The sequence below is a fragment of the Pygoscelis adeliae genome, unplaced genomic scaffold (assembly GCF_000699105.1).
Source record: "Pygoscelis adeliae isolate BGI_AS28 unplaced genomic scaffold, ASM69910v1 Scaffold98, whole genome shotgun sequence".
NCBI lineage: Eukaryota > Metazoa > Chordata > Aves > Sphenisciformes > Spheniscidae > Pygoscelis > Pygoscelis adeliae.
The window spans coordinates 6,501,858-6,525,197 of record NW_008825547.1 but is presented as its reverse complement, the minus strand read 5'-3'; the positions used below and the strand labels follow the sequence as shown (position 1 = coordinate 6,525,197).

General features: G+C 37.1%; 1 protein-coding gene across 1 annotated transcript in view; it reads right to left on the bottom strand.

Annotated features, from left to right (window-relative positions):
- The window catches only part of CHD7 (chromodomain helicase DNA binding protein 7), a 91,420-nt gene that overhangs the window by 16,460 nt on the left and 51,620 nt on the right, over positions 1-23,340 (bottom strand). Inside the window, exons 7-21 of the mRNA XM_009332087.1 lie at positions 22,422-22,536; positions 20,982-21,065; positions 19,906-20,043; positions 19,688-19,809; positions 18,971-19,214; positions 13,061-13,237; positions 11,426-11,569; positions 8,832-9,087; positions 3,973-4,183; positions 3,266-3,461; positions 2,873-3,040; positions 2,035-2,214; positions 1,635-1,745; positions 1,344-1,549; positions 188-387 (exon numbers count right to left, since the gene is read on the bottom strand). Of these exons, the coding sequence (XP_009330362.1) occupies positions 188-387; positions 1,344-1,549; positions 1,635-1,745; positions 2,035-2,214; positions 2,873-3,040; positions 3,266-3,461; positions 3,973-4,183; positions 8,832-9,087; positions 11,426-11,569; positions 13,061-13,237; positions 18,971-19,214; positions 19,688-19,809; positions 19,906-20,043; positions 20,982-21,065; positions 22,422-22,536 (2,552 nt within the window). The remainder of the gene's footprint in view (positions 1-187; positions 388-1,343; positions 1,550-1,634; positions 1,746-2,034; positions 2,215-2,872; positions 3,041-3,265; positions 3,462-3,972; positions 4,184-8,831; positions 9,088-11,425; positions 11,570-13,060; positions 13,238-18,970; positions 19,215-19,687; positions 19,810-19,905; positions 20,044-20,981; positions 21,066-22,421; positions 22,537-23,340) is intronic.

Here is a 23,340-nt window from a genome sequence, read left to right as displayed (position 1 = left end):
ATCCTACAAAGTTTCTGAGAGAGACTTCCCCTTTAACTACGGACCAAGTCAAAGCCCACCTTACTCATAAAATCTGACAAGATCCTACGGCATGTCAGAATGGCTATAGTTTAAACTAAATACATAGCATGACTGAAGCAATTCTTTCCTATTTACTAGCATCATTATTTGATTGCGGTAGACATACCGGAATGATTAACCAAAGCTCGAGTTTGCCCATCTGCAGTTGGAGTGATCAGATCCCAGATGAAACTTTTGATATTTTCATCCCCTTTGTAATGATTAAGACAATATACCAGGATAGTCCGGCAGATGGTTTCCACATCTTGTTCTGTTAGCTGACGTTTATAGCGCCCATGTGAGAGGATGTCAGTCCACCGACCCCAGCTATAAGAAAAATATGTTCAATACAACAGCCAAGGCACTGGTATTTTAATTTGTGACTTCCAATTTAACTCCTGGTACCAAGCAAGTTGGGACCTCACGTGTTAGCACTAATGCATTTTGCATTTGCAGGTTACGTCAAGGAATCCAACCTCCAGCACCAAAGAGTTAAGACTGTTTATTTTACAGAACAGGCAATAAGTTCACTGCTCGTAAAGCTGCACTTGAACTACACTCAAAATAATAAAGTACATATGTTTAACTCTAATGGTCCCAGTAAGCTATGAATAGGAAATTCAACCAATTCCTACAATCATGCAATTTGGGGAATCATTCTTATTTTGATCCTGAAATCCATTATTAGCAATTGTTGTATGCAACTTCCTAAAATAAAGACAGTCATTCTGAAGCCCACCATGTTAGCAGTCAAATATAGCTACTTGCTTGCAAAGAGATAAAATTCAAATCGGTAAGTCCAATGGGGAAAAACAAAGTATCAAATAGCTGAATTTAAGTGGTGCCGAAATACCAGAATCTATGTTGAAAACCTCTAGATTGACTGTTGATTTCACAACCACATTGTTCTTTACAAATACACTTTGTTATTCTCCACAACACTTAGAAAAGAGAGATCAAACCTCGGTAACTCGGGAATTCTTTACACTATGAGAAACCAGAAACAAATATTCTGTCATTACAAAACTACATATCTTACCAGTGAGCTCATAGCCATCTGTGAGACACTCAGATACTTTAAGCTAAATAACACATATATAAGCAACTTATATATATAGCAACTTAAAATCTCACTGGCATGTATATAGCATAATGAGGTAAAGGTTACACAGTAAGAGATTATGTGAACATGTCCAAGAGAAGGATGAGTTATTTACTATATATCATTTCCATATTTTCAGTTCTTTAGCCACAATCAGTATATTCAATCTGTGTATCCTTACCCATAAACCAACAAGTTCTTCTCCACCCTGAAACATTCACTTCTTGCATAACCCTGTGATTTGTCCTGAGGCCTGCGGGGCTTTGTGCTAGGCTTTTCTTCGGAATCACTTTCCAGGTCTGAAAACTCCATCAGTTCATCCTCTTTGACTGCACTGTAGAGCCTGGTTTGCTTTCTTACTCTTGGTGTATCAATAACTAAGTTATTCTAAATTGAAAGTGAAAATGTAGAAATTTAGGAGGGGGGGAAATCTTCAATTTAATTCCACTAGGAACTATCATGAAGCTCTTACCCTTCCATTTAAAGCATCAATATCCAGCTCAGCTTTCTTTGCCCACTTCTGCCAAAAATTAGGGTCATCCAAGGAAATGTCTGTCCTGTTCCCAGACGCAACAAAACTAGCCTAGTAAACGTGAAAACACATGCATTGGTTTCTTAACTGCACGCTACAAAGAATATCTGTTTTCACTAGTAAATACAATACTTAGGACTTATAAAGTGGTAGTTTCAAGAAAGAAAAAAGAGAAGCCTGTAAGCTATCATGACTGGAAATACAGATATCCCAACATTTGTGAGGAAAATATCTGAGACAAGTACACTGAAAAACTAAATTGAGACAAAAGGCAATTTAATACTACTTCCATCTATCCTGGTCACATTTTATTAATTTTCCTTTGAATGTCAATGCACACCTTTGCAAATGTTGAGCCTTTTCCTTCAGATTCAATAGTAATTGTGTGTGTTCGCCTTAAGAGAATCTGATCAATATCCTCTTCACAAAACTTAGACCCTTCATCTTCCTCATCCATCAGAGCACCATATGCCCCCTTTCGAAGAAGATCTTCTATTTCTTTCTTAGAAAGTTGTTGCACCTGTAACATGTGAGAGAGGGTTTTTGGGTTCGGGTTTTTCTTACATCAGACAATGTGTACGTCTGACAGCATAATTAGACTGATTGTCCTCTTATTTAGCATTTTAAGAACTGAAACTCTACGATAATGTGGTGTCAGTCAATTAAACATTCATGCTGAAGTCACCTTTAAAAGAAGAATACAAACAACAAAATTCTTAGGGTGAAGTTATATGAGTGGTTTAAACAATTTAATAATTCATTGTCATTGAATCCCTTTACTTTAGCTCTCATGACTGCTAAACTCCTCTTGGGAGCAGATTTAACTTACTAACCTGACAAAAAGCTAAAGCAAAAAAAGTCCAAAGCAAAAAGGCTACACCAGAAAAAGCTGACTAGAAGAACTCCAAAAAGTGCCAAGATCAACATAAAGGGTGGAATGATGAGAATGGATGAGGATTGAGGGAACATGAGTCCACCTGCCCCCTTTTGGCAATAAGTGAGCCATTAGATAGGCTGAGCCAGTTCACGTAGCCTTGCCCTTAATTAACCCTACTTTAAAATACGTGCCGCACTCCATCTGAAAACCACCGTTCTCCAGCTAATACACAAACAAGCAAGAGAAGTGTTACACATTCATAGCATTTGTTGATCATGCACCTTAACATACTAATTCTCACCCCATTTGTAGCGTTTTCTCTTCCGCTCATAGATTGTAGCACAGCCTTATCAAGGCCAAGCTTCAAGCTAGCTTTGTCAAACATTTCCCTTTCATAAGAATTCCTTGTTATCAACCTGTAAATTTTCACTGATTTGCTCTGTCCTATTCTGTGACATCGTGCTTGAGCCTGATGAAACAAAGACAGATACTCAGTCACAGGTGACAAAAGGAAGAAAAAAATTAAAATAATCAATACAGAGAACTTACTTTAAAAGTTACTGTTTTCAATATAAATAATAATCTGTATGCTTTTAAGAAAGGGACAACGGATAATTTCTCTTGTAAGTGAAGAAAATTTCACAGCAAAAAGGCAAAGAAAAATTTTCACTAAAATCATCTCTTGTAATGTTACCTGGAGGTCATTTTGGGGGTTCCAGTCTGAATCAAAAATGATGCAGGTATCAGCAGCAGTAAGATTAATGCCCAAACCTCCTGCCCTTGTACACAGCAGGAAAACAAACCTATCAGAATCAGGTCTTGAAAACCTGTCAATAGCTGCCTGACGCAAGTTGCCTCTTACTCGGCCATCAATTCGTTCATATGGGTACCTGAAATAAAAATGCATTATAAGGAGGACTTTACTGCAACGGCATTGTTTCTTTGTAAGAATATGCAATTAAAAAAAAAGGAAAATATGCTACTATAGGGTCAAAAGAACTACAACAAACTGAGTGACTGTTCCTGTATCCACTAACTTCATCAGTGGGAGATATACTAGTTTGTCTCCTGCTTTGCATCTTTTGGTAAAGAACAGACTTTCACTCCAAGGAATGAAATAAACATTCAGGCTTAAGCTAAAAGACTCTAGAGCCACCAAAACTTTTAACTGAGTAGTAAACTAAGAGGTTTAAAGCTCTCCATGTAAGGTCATTTTGCATTCATCGGAAAGAAAAATCTCAGTACTTGCAACTGACAGGTATGCTTTTCCCTTTAGTCAGATCACTACAGAAAATACTGTAAAGTGTTTGAATTTCATCCCTTTTCAATATGGATTACTCACAGGTTAAATACTGAGGAAAGCACAGTTCATTTAGAATTGTATTATATTGTTGCTCTCACCGTCTTTGAATGAGGTAGTCTTCCAGTATGTCCAAGCAGCGCACCATCTGGGAGAAGATAAGCACCCTGTGGCCACCAGCCTTCAGTTTTGGCAGCAGCTTGTCAATCAGTACTAGCTTGCCAGCAGCCTGGATCATTGCCTGGAGCTGAAAATCTGGAGAGTCGGCATTGTGTGTTTCTTTAAACTCTTCCAAAATTTTCTCTTCAGCACCTGCAAAGATTGGACAGCAATACATGAACACTGCAAAGGGTTTTATTAATAAACAATGAGCTTGCCTTCAATACCCTACAGAAACTGCAGGAATGTTTTAAGTATTATGTGAATAAACATTTATAAAGAATATTAAGCTTAAATTTAAAGCAAACATATACACCAATACAGCATAAATAAAAAGTAACTTCGAGCATTCATTCTTTTTTTTTTTTGTCCTCTTTTAAACAGGAGTAAACCCCTTTCCTAAATAAATTCATACAACTATTTGATGCACACAATTTAATGAAAAATTAAGAAAAAACGTGAAAAAGTAAACCATATTCCAACTGATCAAATGGATTTTCTGTCCTTTTTTAAATGCAACACGAAAGAAAAAATATCTCGTTTCCACAGGAAAACACAAGGAATACAAACCACATTTGATGTCTGTATCTCCAAAACCAAACCCAGGCTTAAACACGCGTGTGACCTGGACTTGCTCCTTCCATTATTAATTATAGAATCAAAATCCAAACAATGAAAAAACTAATTTGCGGGTGGGGAATAAGCAGCTGTGAAATTATTATTTTACCTTCTATTTGGATTTCTTTTCTCACTGAATGTATTTTGTTTAGTTTGATGAAGCTATCCAATGTATATATTCTTTCCAGAATTAGTCAAAAGTTATTTCTTGCCAGTCTTTTTGCCTATGAACGATATGCACAGCAGCAAATATTTCCTTGTACTGATCATTACCTGAAGATTACAGACCAAGTTCAAGTTTTCTCTTCAACCTCTCCTATGCTTTTATTCCATTTTTTATGTCACTTCTACAAACAGTGGACTATTCCAAGAGTTATCAGATTACTATTCTTGGCTACGTAAAAGGTTAGGAATCTTCGTTCTAAGCTTATTTCACATTCAAATAAACCTTTTTTTGGAGCTCTCTTTTTCAGTCCCTCTGGGTTTGTTTTGTTTTGTTTTTAATGAAGTTTATAAAATATTTCTGGTTTATATAATATTCAGCTTCAGTACTGCTTTTGAATAACACAAGGAAAGGTGGCAGGGTTGGGGGAGGGGGGAAGAACAGCTTACTGCCAGGATTCTGCTGAGCATCTCTCTCATATCCCAGTTCTAAGTAGATGCCTGTAAACAAACATGCAAATGCACCCTCCCTGTGTGATCGCTGGTTCAGTGCCTACTGTAATGTGGCGTCTTAACTAGATACCACCCTAAGCAGGCTGTCTGACAGCTTCGTATTACTCAATACACTTGCCCTACTAGCTTTTACAGAACTTAACGGACTCAAGATGTGACCACACTTGAAGGTAGTTTTACATCCCTGAATTTTCCTTATTGGGATTCCCTACTTGAAGCATTACTGATCCTAATGGTTTGCTCATAAGAAAAATAAACCCATGTGAAAATAGTGCAATCAGACACTCCTTCAAGTTCCCTTCAATCATATCACTTCCCATCTTGTAAAACGGACAGAATTTTGAGTAGTAAATCTCAGATTCTGTACTGAGCTTAGGCAATTTCAGGATATAGTAGGCTGTCAAGTAGTTCATATACAGTAACTTCAGTGATCTTTCTTGGTTACATCATTTATTTCTCACTCAACTGTGATATCCAAATTTAAGTTTCACTACTATGAAGTAAACCAATATGCAAACACAGCATCTGCAAAAGCAAGCCACCTAAGCCAAGCACACCACAACAAACCCACAAACAGGTCTACTGAATGGTGAATTTTCAGTATCAGAGTTTAGTCTCAGCAAGACCCACTTCCGTAACAGACCACGACCTCCAAAAACCTGCTCTTTCAATAATAACCCTATCCTAGCTAAACCCTGTAAAAGACCGCCCTGTCTTTTTTATTTCTACTTCAATTGCAACTTAGTGATGTACACTAAGTAGCCTGTTACCCAAAAGTTGCTTGATATAGTACCTGTAGGTCTGTAACACCAGTTCCCATCCTAGCTGGTTTTTAGTAGGGGGTGAAAGGAAGGTATTTGAATGTGTGCTTGGTCCATCAGGGAAACACCCATTTCCACTCCTAATTAGGGGAGGCTTCCAAGGCTCAGGAGGGCATATGGAACAGAATAAGAAACCTTTCCAATGTTCAACACTGTAGGATGTGTAAGTACAGAGGCACTCCCCACTGCTAGCTCTTGGAGAGAGAGAAAAAAGAATGATGTATAAATACTTGAGAATGGTTGCTATTTAGAAAACAAGGAGTCCAGCTCTAAGAAAAATGACAGACAATGCTTTGCCCAAGTTGGTTGGAGAATACACAAAATGCAGTAACTCCTTCTAGAAATCTACTCAAAGACAGTCTCAAGCAGACCACCATTCTCCCCTCCACAGAACAGATCTACCAATCAAGAAACAAACGAAAAAACCACTCGACATTCAACTCCTACCATAATACTTCCATCATATAACCTTCTATGGCTCTTAACTGAAGATTATCTAGAAGACTTGCTTGCAACTTTTAGGCAAAATAAAACATACAGTGTTCTACTTGGATATTCAAATACACATGCAGTACGCTCGCTCACAAAACCTGTAAACTTTGAAGAAAATGAGAAAGATTCAGAGACACCTTTATAAAAGCATTAAGTCTTGAGAACTCGCTACTGCAACAAATCATTCACCAGGAGAACACTATGCAACATTATGTACTAGCACTGCAAGACCTCTTGGTAGAGCTACAGTAAACTTGTGCCATCACTCAAAGTACAAAGATGTTAATTATCAATCAACAAAATAAAACCTCAGGCTCAGACAACTACAGGATATAAGAGTATTTTCTGCCCTAGAACTACAAAGGCCGTATTTGTTTAGTTCCATCTCCACACTAGTAATAGCCAGGATTGATTTATTTTTTCCTCAAATCTGAAGGCTTGACCCACTTCCCAAGTTGCTGCATGACACCAAGCAAGCCCAAACGTTCAAAAGTTGCAAAACTGTTATAAAGGCAAAAGCATTCAAGAGACAAACCCACCTCCCTTTATCAGGGTTAAGATACAGTCATCAAAAAATACATGAAATTTTCTACACAGCCACCTGGACTTCAGCAGTCTCTAACAGACACTAAATGATACAAGACTTGTGAGGAAAAAATCACTGCTGTAGGCAACACTGCAAGCACTACTCATGAACTCTCTTTGACAAATCAAAGTAGCAGCAAAATATTTAGTTTATTTCTTTTAGCAAACATGAAATAAGGAGAAATAATGGCAAGGTTAAACTAACTGAAAATGAAGAAATGTAAAAAGCATCAAGTTCAGAAGCTCATAACCTGAACATCCTAAACTATTTTCTGGTAAACTCATTTATACAATGGGTTAACTTAAAACAAAGAACCAACAAACAAAGCTACACCAGAACCACAAAGCTACTTTACTGTACGTTCATCTGAGTTTAGAAACTGAGCAGCCCACCAGGATGGGTTGAAGTACTTTGGAGTAACCCTGTATCATGTCTTTGGAATAATTTGCGCATGAAATATAATTAGATGTCATTTCGTGAATCAGTTTAAGCATTTTTTTCCCCCGATTTAAACAAAAAAAGTCAAGAAAAAAAAACCATAAGCACTGCAATATGGAAGTCATACAATAAAAAAACTGAAATCACATATGGCTCTTGAACAAAACGGTCTTTCATCATGAAGCTTATAACCAGCATTAAACCAACCATAGCATAAATTATATACAGTAAGGAAGAGAAAGCAAGAAACTAGTAGAATGCAACCCTGTACGGAGGCTTGTGTTACATCCTCAAAGGGAAGATTTGATTTGACCAACACATACAAGTTTAGCATACTCCAGACAGCTATAGCTAGCTGGTTCATCATATGGTTGGTCACTGGAACAGGGTCCCCAGTTAAGTGGTCACGGCACCACAACTGTCAGAGTTCAAGGAGCATCTGGATGACGCTCTTTGTCATATGGTTTAGTTTTAGGTAGTCCTGCGAGGAGCAGGGAGTTGGACTCTGTGATCCTTATGGGTTCCTTCCAACTTGAGATAGTCTATGATTCTATAGTACTTGCCATAGATAATCCTGATCTAAAACCAATAGCATCACACTGAAAAACAGTATTTGTCATTAAAGTCTAAGATGACATTCATACGAATCTTCTTCTGATTAGTTAAATTAGGAAAATAAACTGACGACATGTGGCCATAAAAGCAGGCCTGATCATCATTTCTTACCCCACAACTTTTATTCAGAAATTTTAAATTACTATCTCATAATGTTCTATGGCAAGAAAATAAGTAGCAGCTAACCTAACTGAAGAAAAAATTGCCGTATTTATACCAGCATCCAACAACCTGCATGATAACTGAAGTCTTGTTTGTCTTGTTTGTCAGAAATAACAAGAAAGGAAAACTTGATAATACCGTCAGAAAGGAAAACTTGATACCACCAACACTAACTGTCAGGGCTAGGAAGCCTTGGAAAAAAGCAGCACAGATGTCTTCAAAAGCAATGCCGTCGTGGCTAGCACATACCCATACCTAAGAGAACCTAAAAGGTTATCTCACTTTTCTACTTAAAATAAATGAATAAATAAAAAGACACACTAGAATAGAATTTCTAACTTACTGAACTTCCTTACAACCATTTTTTGAATGACAAGAAAAATAGGAGGCCTACCATTAATAAGGTACGGATGATTGCAGCATTTTCTTAGTTCCATCATAGTGTTTAAAAGATTAGGTACATTTGCCTGACCTCCACCCTTGGAAAGAAATGTGAAATTCTTTTCAAGAATAGCACGGTAGTATTTCTTCTGAATATTTGTCAGCTCAACTTCAATGATAGTTTCCTCTTTGGGGGCCAAGTTCTTTTCTACATCCTCCTTGAGACGTCTCAGCATCATCGGCTTCAGAATAGCTTGGAGTTTTTGCACCTAGGAAATATATGTTTAATAAATAACTGAATTTAAACTGCGAGGCTTCAAATATTTATTTTTCAATTTCCTTAATTCTAAAATCCTTGTTTCCTACCTCAGATCCCACAAGTAGAGCGCATTTCTAAAAAAAAATCTTTCCTCGATGACCTAGAGACTGAGTTCTCCTTGTTAGCTCAGTGACATATACACTTCTAAAGTCAATTTTTAGTGTGCAACCCTTCTGTATAGTGAATGTTATTAAACAGACCTCACTTAGAACTATGCTTCTAGACAAGGGCACTACCGCACACCAGTCATGCAGAGCTAACCCTAAGTAAGCACAGCTATATAAGCAAATCTGACTGTAAGATCAAGTTTTGCAGTTAACTTCTGACCACTAAACACAGTGTTTAATGCTATTTTTTCCCTTTAGATATCTGGTTCTAATTCTTTTCTTATTTCCCTAGTTTTGACATCCACTGAAGTAGAAAACTACTTAGGCCTGGTCTCAAAATGAAAACATTTTATTTCTGTAAATTTTTAACACATCAATAATTTTTAGTGTCTCCAGGTTTTGCAACATATACTTTAAGACACATCCTAAATGGGGGAGAGGGGAAGAAATGTCCATTTTCCTCAAAAAAATTAGCCAAGTTTTGTCAAGTTTTTGTAAAGTCCCTTACATAAAAAGCTCAAACGTATTCCATATAGGAAAAGACTGGCATTTAGGTTGTTTTAGGTTGCCTCTCAAAGTACAAACCACCTCAGCATTGAAGAGCTGATAATTCACCCTGAAATTGGTCGTCATCTCCTGATGCAGAGCTGCACAGCAGAAACATGAACAAAAGACACTTTCTCCTGAATTCACATCATTCCCTTAGTAATAAAGCAACTTCAGGAGAAAAAAGATAAATTAGTACGGAGGGATGAACAATTAAAAAAATACATGGAATAGGATTGCAAGGAATGGAGGAGAAAACCCAAGTCATTAACACATAATCTCTCCCATCACTTGAAAGATAAATCAAATTCCAAAACATCTAATGGTGTGACAGCAGAGAAGGCACTTCTTCCAAAACTTGTCGGCCCAAGCAACCCAGGCTCCAATTCTGCTCACAGCTGATGGCATTATTTTAGTAATATTTCCATGTATGGCTTCAAAAATTTCCAGTCCTGCTCTGCTGACATTTTGAGCTGGCCAGGCAAAAGCTATGTTGAGAGTTAGGATATATTAACTCCAGCTCCAACACTATATTAACAAGACTACATGGCTTCTGGATCAGAGCTGGCTCACTTCCAATCAGGTCAGAGTCCGTTCTGACTGGCATGCAACTGCCTGCACAATCTGTGGAAACATATCCTATGATCCCTCGGGACACGCTATGATTTTTCCAGGAGGTAAGAGGCTGGGGGGAGAGCTGTTCTGTAATTTAGACTATTACCTATGAAAGAGTCGCTCTCAAAGAAAGTTAACAAATTCAAGCAGTCAAAGGTTAGAAATACCAGAAATTGAATTTTCAGACAAAAATCAACATAAAATTGCACACAAAAATGCATGCAGTCATGAAGTTCGATTATCATAGGGTGCAAAGGGCCACATTAACGTGCCTAAATTAAGATGCCATGCTTTAGTTAACTCCTAACGTTAAGGTGATTTGACCTATTGACTTTTGAGAAGTTTTTCATACATACAAGAAATTTAAGTTTTATATGTGATCATCAGAAGCTTTTACATTTTACATCTAAAACATGCTGCATTGAGGGTCTTTCATTTTGCATTGATTTATGCATTTCTTTCATTGGACAGCTTGAGAAATCTGTTTCTGAGTCAAAAAAAATCTCCCTCCATTTGGTTACCTCTTGCTAAACTAGGTTTCAAGTATGTTCCTGTTTGCACAGAAGTCATTGATAAAACTCTCAGATGTTAACTCCACAGAAGTTACAGAGAACAGTCCCCTCACTCTGACACTGATGCTTAATGAAGAATGTCAACTGACAAGTTAATTCTCTTAGAGTGAATAAGCAAGTCTAGAAGTATTTTCATCCAGCAACTGTTACAAGACACCCCACACCCATTTTTAAACACCACATTTTAACAAGGGGAAACTTTCCCTGTTTCTGCATGACCAATGGACAAAGGATGAAAAAAACCAGTGATAAGGCAAAATGACTTTTGGTCAAAAGCAAAAAACTTAACAAATGAAAACAAACAAAAAAACAGGGATAAAACTATACTGTGGTCTTCCAAAAAGTAAATAGGTATTACTTGTAAAAACAAGTAATGAAGTTCAGATATAATAAAATGGATAAATTCACAGTATCTAAATAGAAAAGTAAGTGTGCAGGAGAAGCTTACCTGTTCTTCAGTTTTCAGATCACCAAATTCTTGCATGAATGTGGTTTCTGATGGGAAGCGACCTGGTTCCAAGAAGTGAAGCAAGCTAAATAGCTCTTCTACTGTATTTTGCAAAGGGGTTCCAGTAAGCAGCACTTTATGTTCCTGAAAGGTTAAGAAATAGTTGCCTAGGACTCCATCTAAATACATTTTCAATGGAGAAATACACAAAATTCTCTCTTTTTTCCCCTATATGTATCTCTCATCTTCGCTTCCTCTCCCCTCCCCAGCTACTTACATATAGCTCTTTTCAAGACATTTCTAACTAGTATTCTGGCCTTCCTTCGGAGATAGCCCAGAAAAATACTTCACTACTTAAGCACCTTCAAAAGTCCTCCAGATACAAGAAGAGATTTTACTGATACACAGCGTCCCAGCCCTTTCACAAATACAATGAGCTTTAAATGGCAAAATAACAGCTGAACTTATCCCATCAGTTCCAGTATAAATCCATCGATTTACCACATCTCCAACAGATCTCAGTGCATCGATCTCTTCAGGGCAGGTGTAAGTTTCTAACATAGGAAACCTGAAGCAAAGTCCTACTTACCATCTACACACAACAGAGCACAAGACCGCCAGAGACAAGGGGAGAAGTTGCATATTGCTTTAGAGGAGAAGCCCAGAGAAGTTAAGCAACTAGCCCAAGGTCAAACATTAATTTAGTAGTAGAACAAGAACTGAAGTGAGAAGTCCCATATCTCCATGTATAGCCATGCCTATAAGCTCAGCTTTCCTCTAATAGCAACCATAATAAGGAAAATAAATTGTATACAGCATTTTTACAAACTTTAATTCGTTAAGCCTCAAGACTCCTTCAAAAAAAGTATCGTTTAACAAACAGGGAAAAAGAAAGTAAAAGTGACCTATAGGTCACCAGGGCTTGTGTAAGCTAATGTTTATGCCTCTTTATTCCTATCAGAAATAGGAGGTTTTGAGTTGCAGGTGTTAACTTAGCATGACTGCATTCCTCTCACATTTTTAAAGAATCTTCTGACCAAAAAAAAAAAAAAAAAAATGCCTTTTAAATGGTAAATACCTTTAAAAACCACCATCTTATTTTTCTCTGCATGCTTAATACGCATATTTTATGCACATAACACAATACATATTTATGTAAGCATCAGAAACCAACTCATTTTTCCCTTCCTTAGTCAGTCTGAAAGAACATCCTTATGGCCACGCAACCAATTAACATTAGAGCTGACATTAATGCAGAGCAGTTTAACTCACACCCGTATTTGGCCACCTGACCACATTATACCTTTAAATAAATGTCTATGTGAAGAAGTTCATTCTTCTTCACATAGAAGTGACTATGGAGTAAGTCACATCAAAAGAGAGAAAGAAAAGAACAAATTTATCTTGATTCTCTTAACAGAGAATAGTCCACATAATTCTAGGTCTAAATCAGTGAAGAAGCACTGGTGTGCTTCCAGGTATTGTAAAGACTTTCTCAGCTGCATTCCCTCATTCTTCTTAGCACTTGATGATTTTACTAGAGAAGAAAACCTTTTATTTTACTTTTTGATGAAACCATAAATCAGGAGTAATAAAAATACAGAAGATGCAAATGTAGGAGATGTACACACTGACCAGGTCCATCATCTTGAGTCCTTCCAAAAGCTTACAGTTCCTGTTTTTCAGCCTGTGAGCCTCATCGATGACCACGCAACGCCATGGAATGTTACGCAGCTCCGGGCAGTCAGTCAAGATCATTTCAAATGTTGTGATAATGGCATGGAACTTGTAGGACCCCTTTATCACACGACCCTAAAAAGAACAGCAAAAGTTAAAGTGAACTCCCCGGCAAAGAAAGAAAGTACAATTGTTTCATCTTCAAAATTCATTCTTTAAAAATACAGAACAGTACAATGGGCAATATATTTTAAGTAAATGAAGTAATTATTGCTGACTCAATGAGGGAATACAAATGTGTAAGTTTACTACCGGCTTCATGGTAGCTATGTTTTTAATCCTGTAAAAAGGCCCACAGAATCACTGCATATTCATTAAAGATGTTATACAAGTATTTCAGTCGCAATTCATATGGATTATACTAATGCCTTGAAGCATTAATGTATCGCTGCAATATTCAAATAAAGTTTTCAGACTTTGTCAAGAGATTTTTCTTTTTTCTTTTAAATCAAAGGTATGTGACGGTCCTCCCAAACAATCCAAATAAGCCAGGAGTACATTAAGGCTTCATTTTTATGGCTATTAGAGTATTTTTCTCCCAATAAACAGTAATTTTTTCCTGGTGGACATCGATTACCCAAAACACCTACAATTTTAGTAAACAGCTTTGAAAAGACGCAAATCTCTGAACTCTTAAATGGAGAATGTATATCTCTGCACACATTTCCTTGATATTTTTGTAAATTTGTGTTAAGGAAAGTTCAACAGGACGACTTACTTGACGTCTGGCACCATATTCACTATTTATTTGGTTAGTTGAGGGTCTTATTTTCAGGGCTGATACTAAGATTCTGTTTCAAAAGAAACCCTGAATAAACTTTACTCAAGATCATGACATGAACATCTTTCTGACATTATGCTGTATTTCTTCCCAATGTTGTTCAAAGAAAAATGTAACTTAGTATCTCCAGTGTCACTGGGTCTGCACAGAAACACTGTCCCTCTAAGGATGGGCCTCACCCAAGTTCAAAGCCATTCTACGTTTTCAAAGCAGGGCTGTCATGGGTTGTATATTGAATACATTTCAAAAGAAACATATTTTACAGTAAGGTGACCATTGCTTCCTTCAAACGTGCAAGTCTGAATCCTTTTATAAGTGACCTGCATATAATCCTCTCCAAACTGTGGGGATCAGAACTGGCTACTGACTCAATAAAATGATTGGAAACCTGATATCCTGAACTCAGCATTCAATCTGCCTAGGCACACCAAGAGTATTTCAGAGGAAGTAATGACCTGCTCAACAGTGCTTTCTCGTGGCATAGTCCAGAAACATTTATCTTCTTAGGGAGAAAAAGAGTTGTTACCTAACAAATAGCAGATGAAGATACACTAAGTGGGCAACTTAGAAAGCCAGCAAATTGAAACGCTGTAACCTTTTCATGAGCCAGATATAACTGTGAAAATACGAAAATGCAGCCCAGGAGATTCTTTCCAAGTAGTGGAAAACACTTCCATGAGCAACCTCACAACTGTATGGCAAGCAGCGCTCTTCAAAAATGATCGCTACATAAAGCAGCACATCCGGGTGAAACAAAAATCATAAGAGGGACTCTTGATCATATATTTAGAGCTGTCTAAATCTCACATTAAAATATGCATAGTGGTCTTGCCACAACAGCTGGCATTATTTGAAAGACAGTCAAATGCTGTACTGAAGAACACAGGAGTAAATCAAGCAGAAAGTTCCAAGAGCTCTCCAAGAGCTTTAGAAGGGGAACGATGTTGTTCTTCAACAGTTTCAGGCCTCCAACACTTGGGGAAGTATGGGAAAGAATCCTAAGTAATCCTATTAATGTCCCACTTCAGCAATTTAAATGTAGAAACTATCAGGAAAGTGACCTATAGCATTGTCACAGGTGAATTCTTAGGCAACTTGGATTTAATTTAGCCTGTTCCAGCATGGCATCCAAATGAAGTTCTTTGATGTTGGAACCACAGGAATTTCACATCCATTTACTCAGAGAAGTTCTTCCTTTTGAGGAAATCAATCTTCCTAATAGGTAGCAGTTTCCTGTTCTGTTTGGGAAATTCTTCTGGAAGGAACTCAAGCAACAGAGGTAGCCACAAGGTACAACAATTAGATAAGAATATAAAAGCTGGGTTATGTTTTGGGGTATTACCTCTTAGCAGATACAAACTAACTTCTAAAAAGATGCACATTCCACCAATGGGAGCCGTGAAAGATTATTATGGTCTTTTCCAACCAACCTCAGACTCCATTTTGAGGAACAAGAGAACAGATGCAAGACATGTGCATGTTAACCAATTATAGCCGGAAGGCATCTGGAAAACTAAGTCGCAGCCACTTTGTAAAATGCAATTCTACGTCATCTTCGGTGAAAGAGTCCCTACTGTTGAAACACTGCCTTAATCTGCTGCACGCTAACCATTCTTTGCAGAAATCTGAGGTAATCCTATGCTGATGACATGTTCATAGCTCAGTAGCTTCTCAGCAAGGATGAAAACCATGCAGGCAAGAAAATACTCTCTTAAGCCAACACCCACTGAGCCCAAAATGAATGAAGCAGGTAAGCCAGAAAAAGTCCTGAACATCAATAGCATTATTTTGAGTTAAAATCAACCAAGTACAAGGTATTCCATTTCTACATGAGTCAGGTGGTTTCTCGTTTTAGTCCTCATTGCACTGCAAAGTAAATTTCCCTCACAAACAAGTCAACTCTTTTGCAGGGCTCTGTCAATTTTATTTGGCATATATAGTTTTCCTGATCTTACAACAGAGCTCTTTCTCAGAGGGAGAATACTACAGAAAAGCAACTGGTTTATTTGATATTCCAAGCAGGGAAGGCCCCCAGAAAGACCTTTCAGTTATATTGCTCAAGAACACCAGAACAGGCTTCCCTACGTGACCCTCACAAGCAGTGAGGCAGGAAGAGATTTTAGGGGAATGCCTCTGGTAGCACGGTGTCCTTAGTGTTGAAGTCACACCACTGCAGAAATATATTTTGTTATCAACTACTCTCTAGTTTTTCACAACAACTTGACTCTGGTTACTGGTGTTGACTCTGAAAAATCACAGTACTGCAGATGGGGTAGGTGCTTCTTACGCATGCTGTCTCTTACTATTGCCCTTCAAAGCCATTCAGACTTTCTCAACGTTCAATTGTCTTTTTGAGAAACAGTTCAGCTTGAGAGGCTTCTTTTCATGTTAAGACCTAAAAAGCTAAAGATGCCGATATCTGGGTTGATGCGTTTGGCAAGGGGACTAGAAATGATACTGCCACAGCCTGCCTTCTTTCTCTCCTTTCTCATCCCCCATCGTATGCCCACTGATGGTACTTTAGAGGATGCCAGACTGAAGGTTACATGGGGATTCTTTTTGTCAGAACAGGAAGTGATTTTTTTTCCCCCGTAATTCAGTTTCTACCATGCGTTTCACAGCTGACACAGTCTTACAAAGAATGGAACACAGAAGGTGATTTCATGACACATCTAAGCTAGCTGCCACCAAAAGGACGAGTTCACTCCATTTCTCCTTTATCCCCAACCATGGCAATTGTCTGATTCTCCTCTTAGGCCAGTTCAGGGAGCAAAGCTAGCAGAAAATGATTCATTTTTCTGTGCCGTGAGTGCTTTGTCATTACTTGCTATGGGGTCAACTGACTGCCACGGTCATTGCAAGAGGCAAATTAAGAATATGGCAACAGGGGGAACAAAACTTTCTGCACCATCTTGCTTTAGATCCTTTTAGTTGCCTTTAGATCAATAAATGATATTGCCAAAATAACACTAAGAATCTGCACAGTAAGTGGGATTTTTCTGATGACGTTCCTTCAGTTTCATGCTACGTAACTGCTGCATCCTAAGGGGAAGAACACGCTGAGAACAAGCATTGCTTAAAAACAAAAAAACATTGATTTTTAACACAGGAAACACTTCAGTAGAGACAGTTTTGTATAAACCCAAAAGTTTTAAATTTGATATAAAATATCTCTATGTGATAAGAAAGAATTTTAAAACCAGAAAAAATACGAATCACTTCCAGTTCATTTGTGTATTATACATCTAGGTAAGAAGTTAAATGTGATTACTATCGTACGGATATAAGTCATTAGACCTCAGTGTAGCAACTGTTACTTAAATCAATCTTCTTTAACAACAGCGTATATGATTTTTATTTGAAAGTTTCTTTGATAAATTGCTGAGAAAATGGTTATTTTCTAGGCCAAACAGATGTAACTTCTAACTACTATAAATTACTATGTGTTTTTCTACTAGATTTAAGTACGTGATTCTATTTCTGTTTGCCCTAATGGCATGTCAAGTTGTGCCACAGTCATCACCTTCAAAACAGTTTTTACTCAGTTCCTTCCCTGTAAAAGCATATTTTCTATCTCACAACCACCCTCATAGCTTTGCTCTAAGGACTCGGGTTTTTCAGCACTCTTTTTGAGGACAGGAAGTGAGAACTAGGCAGAACTGGACTACCCGTCACATTACTGACAAAAAGAAGAGTGTTGTAACTTTTCTACTCTTTAATAAAGATTTTTTTCCTCCTACGCGCTTGCACTACACTAGCCCTTTTAACCACAGTCTCACAGTATGAACTCATGTTTAACTTGTGTGTCATGACACAAAAGGATCTGCATTCGTCTTACAGCCTTCCCAGAACCGAGCTCTCCCTACTCTAAGAATCATCCCCATTCCTTGTCCACAGATAGCCCTACATTTAGCTATTCTGAGTATTGTTAGCTTGGATCCAATTTATTAAGTAACACAGCTTACTGTGTATCCATGAACTGTCTTAATTATTTACCACTCTCCCCATCTTTGTGTCATTTGAAAACTTCCCCAGTAATGCTTTTATGTTTTCTTTCAGGTCATTGATAAAAGTGTTATATAGCTCATGGACACGAACCAATCCCTGAAGAACTACGCTGGAAATGCAAATCATTTCTCATTTACAATTACATCAAGAAATATCAGTTAGCCAGTTTTAAATCCACTTAATGTGTGCCATATTGATTTTATATCATTCTAGTTTATTAATCAAAATATCCAGTGGCATAAAATCAAAGGCTTTACAGAAAATCTAAATATACGGATTCACCACTCTCGCTTCTTTAAGCTCAGCTGGAAATAATACTCCACAATATATCAAATCAGGTTGAACTTCCACTCTTTTTTTCTCTTAAGTGAGGAGGATTATGTTGTTTTGCAATAACATTCGATGTATGCACATTATTTTCCCCCAATCCTATTTACTTACTCTGGGCAAAGCCATGCATTTAAGCGTAGAGATCTGTTGCTCTTTATAGCTTCAGTTTTCCAAACAGTTTTCTGTTTCTACCCCCAATCTTTTCTGTACCTGCTTTCCTTCTCTCATAGGAACTATTCAACCTGAGCACAGTAACACAGGTTCAAAATATATCTGACTTATAAAATTGGACAAAGAAGCATCGACAAGTTTAATTTCTGCAAGCTGGTCTTTTCCTGGAATGGTAGGCAAAGATTGATTTTTAAGCTTAGTTCCAATTAAAGTAGTTTCTCCATTAATAATCTTTTCTGCCAGCTCTCCTTAGGAACTTAGAAAATAATGAAAACCTTGCATAAAACAATGAAACCCTGAGCAAGAGCTGCACCAGCTCAGTAACTCTTGGTCCCCCTCTATTTCCAGCTGATCTTTTGGCTACTGTCAAAAAGCACTCTCTTTATTAATACATATGCCTTCATTATTAGCTAAAACCTACTATATCGGTACTAAAAACCTCGTCAATGCTTAGATTAATAAACAACAGTAAAGCATACACAAAAAAGAGAAAAAGAAAAATCATGAAGGGCTTTTACCTGTGGATCTTTGAAATACATTTCATACAACTGAATGGTCCGCCGGCTTGCTTGACTCCCGTGATACACAACCACATTCAACTCTGTCCAGGTGCGGAACTCCCTTTCCCAGTTGGGAATTGTGGACAACGGTGCAATAACCAAGAAAGGACCGTGGATTCCTTTCAAATATATCTCATAGAGAAACGTAATGGACTGGATAGTCTTTCCCAACCCCATTTCATCTGCTAAAATGCAGTTTCGTCTGAAAACAATAATAAAAACAGTCTGAATGATTTATTCCTAACGTAAAAACATAGAAAATCAGTACGGAGATAAACTGATTAAAACAGAAATTTCTAGAATGGCAAGTTTACACTGAAAAGACATCATGATCTTTTTACATTTTAAATAAATGTTATGATTTGTGATGCAATAAGCATGGATATATCCATTTTATGTACCTCTCAAGTTCACGTGGGGGAGGAAGGGGCAGCAGGGATGTGCATGAACACATACACATGCAAAAGCATTTGCCACAAGAATCTATCTGAAATATTCATGTAACATTGTTATCCACCCAAAATTAGTTTGTATATGACTCCTGCAGCAAAAAATGAGACATGTAAATAATTCTAAAACCTTGCTTTAGAAGATTACTTTAAAAGGTTATTGTTTCAAATAAGCTATAAAAACTTTTCCAAAGCAGGATTCAGCAGTAAGCAATATTTTACGTACGTGTTGTACCAATTGAAAAGAAGCCAGTTTACTCCCTCCAACTGGTATTCCCTGAGTTTGTTATTGTTTTTATACTCCCTGGAACTCTCTGATTTCTTCCAGTCATCGGCAGGAGGTCGCTCCTGTTTCAAATACAGCAAATCCCATTAGTGGTTTCTGAAAGACCACATTACTTTACTATTTTCAAATAAAATCCTCTATACGGAGCCAATTCTTACCACACGCTCTATTTCTGGCTCCCTAGACATCAGTTTCTCAAATTCTTCGATCTTAGCTTGGTCAATGTCTTGCTTGAGCTCCCAAGTGCTGTCTTCATAAGGAAGCGAACACCATTTCACCAGATAATGCGTTACAGGCTTTGTTAAGACAAAAATAAGATTACATCACAATTTAGAAAGAATAAAAGCGTAACTGTTTTTACAGGAGATCTGCAGGCTAGATACAATTCCAAAAGCTTTACCAGACCTGAATGTCTGAATCAGCCAAAAGGATAAGCAAACATCAGGCTGACACCTTGATAATCTAATGAAGGAAGACTAGAGCGTGGGGAATGCAGGCTTACCACCAAAACGAGCACAACACTACATTTGAAATCACTAAGGTTAGACTAAAATTTAGAAGCAAAACAATATCCGTTTTCCAACTGTTACAATTTCTATGCTCCACCACGTATTTAAAAAGTCAACTGTTTTTTCTTATCGGTGTCATCAGAAACTTCCCAGCAGGCAACCCAACCACCACCATTCACTGACAGAGCAATACGGAAACACTGACACTGTCAGTGAAGCTTTCTATTTTCCCAGGACCAAAAGGGAGTCTCCTGGAAGACAAAGTGACCTTGTTCTGCAGAACAAGTCATTAAAAAGTAAGAAAGAGTGAATTCAGGACCTCTTCTGCAACAGATAGTCTAAACAATGTCTAAACTATTACGACATTTAGCTAAGATTCTTGCAATTTTCATTTAAATTCTGTATTACCTGCACAGACATCATATTTCTACGGTATTAAGTACCACCTTAGGATCTACATATCAGAGGCTTTTTTTGTTGTTGGGTATTTTTTTTGTTTTGTATTTTTTTAAATATAGGTAACTTATAAGAAGTTTGGAATTCTCACTTAAGCCCCTTTATTTTAGGGAAACTGCTATATTAGCAATGTTTTCTCAAACATGTTCCTATTTTCTACACACATATACCCTAGTACCTCTGAAGTGTTTAATATATTCACATTTCTAAACAACAAATTCTAAACACAATGTCTGTATGACTACAAATGCACTAGAAGTTTTGTTTACCTCTCCGTTATCATCTGTGCTACGTGAAAAATCCATGATTCGATCAACTTCCACATAATCTGGATTAAAAAGCTCATCATCAATCTGTTCAAGGAGAGAGGCAAAAATATAAACGATATCTCTATTATCCCTTCCTAAGAGGAAAAATTATTCTATATTTCACCAGGCAATAATATTTTGGGTCACGGTGACATAGAATTTATATTTGGCAAACTTCAACATGTTAATTGAAATGCTACAATTCAGCAAGATCATTCCCCGTGAGGGAATCAGACTTCTCAGACTTTGTTAACTGGGCCTCTTAATTACTGTGTGAAACCTTTTACTGTGAGAGAATGTTTAAGAATATTTTAAATGAAGTGTGAAATTACAATTCACTAATGAGCAATCGAAAAGGCTTATGGCATGCAATGCATTTAGCATTCTTGAAAACTACAGCTTGCAATAAAGAAATTAGAGCCTTGTACACTAAGTGCCTTTGGATTATTTTAACTACAGGAATTGTCCAACTGCTTTATAAGCAAGATTCAAAGATTATTATTTCAAAAACAGAGAAAAGACACTGCATGCATACACAGGTTCTCCAAAAATCACAAGTTATGTTCTTTCTTATCCCTTCAACAACTTATGTTGCGTACTAAAGTGTTGTGTTTCATTTTATACTTTTAAGATCCCCTCCAACAGAAAAGGCAGACAAAAGGACTAACGACTAAATACATTTTGATAGCTTTTTCTAAAACAAGAACAAATTCCAAGTATTTACGATAACTTGTGACCCACTTGGAAACAGATTAAAAAAAAAAAAATTAAAAAAGAAGCAATTCCAAGCATCTTCACTTAGAACAGATGGAAGTTTTCAGTTTGCAACAGGTTTTGTTCAGCTTGAATGATATAGTAAAAATAAATATAAATAAATAAATACAGTAGCATATGAACCTGTTTTGTTTTTTTGTCCTCGAAAGACAGCATTTTACTGAAAGGTAAGCTTTCAGAGACACAAATCAGCAGATCTCGTCTTTTATTGACAGGACCCCTGCCACACTACTGCTTATGGCTCTAAGTGCAATTAAATTGATGATAAAAAGCTTAGAATCCCTAGTGAGCAGCAGTCCGTAACACAGAAAAATGCGATGCATTTTCCGGCATAATCAGCTCCTGAGAAAGGAGACCTGGTACGGATTCAGTAAGAGTCATGCTTACAATGCAAAGAACTAACCACCCACTTCAAGAAAAAAAACTATAGTAAAAAGGATACAGTCAAATCACTTGAGTTTCATAAACTTGCAAGACTTGGATCAAGAATGGTTATACTTTATACCAGAATAAATGCTAGCGATATATCACACAGCTGTTCAAAACCTTCTGCTTGTGTACAGAACAAGAATTCATAAGAATATTCCTTAAATACCTAAAGGAAAGAAAGAAACAAACAAATCGTACTTCTGAAAGGAATTTGTTCTGGCCCTGTTTTGCCTTAAACCGCTTAATCTTCTGCTGAATTCTCTTGTCTTTGTCCAGCTCTTCCACGGATGCCCACTGACAATGAAGGTAAGAACTAGAAGATGAAACAGAAAATCTTACTCAAAACTATGCTTCCATTGCATACTCCTATGTATCCCACTAGTATACCTAGATCTTTCCAGCACATTGTAGTGCCACGCTTGGAAAACTGGATACTATCTTCTTCATCATACAGGTTGTTATTTCCAGTAAAGATGATTTGTTAATTACACTTACTAATGGAGAAACTTGTCAGTAAATAAAAAACAACTCCCACTCAAAATTTACATACATACCCCATACATTTAGTGTTTGGTACAATGCTAAGGTGATTTTTATTGGGCATACTTAAAATGTAATTACTGTACAAGACTTTTATCATAAATGTCACTATTTAACATCATATTCTAGCAAAGAGTAGTGTTTTTTGAAGTTAATAAAAATACACAAACATTTTAAATACTAACATGCTATACGCTGTTTTTTTTTGTGAGAACAGCATTGTAGCTAAATGACACGTATGAGTCAATTGAAGTTTTAACACTGATAGAAAGAAAAGAAAAACCCTTGTAAATGCAGTTCCATGGTAGTAATTCATTTTTAAGAAAACACCAAGTAAGGAACAGCATCTCTGCCAAAATGACTAGTCCCACTTTATAAATTTAGGGTCTGTCAAAAGTTATTGCTTTCTTATTGCTAAGAAGTCCAACACACGAATAGTTAATACAAAAACTACATGCCAATGTAATAAAACTAAACAAAGCGTAATTAAGCTATTAAACATCATGCAATAATCAATATAGTGCAAAAGGTACAAAGGTGGCAGCATATTTAAAGTGAAGTCAACTATCTGCAGTTA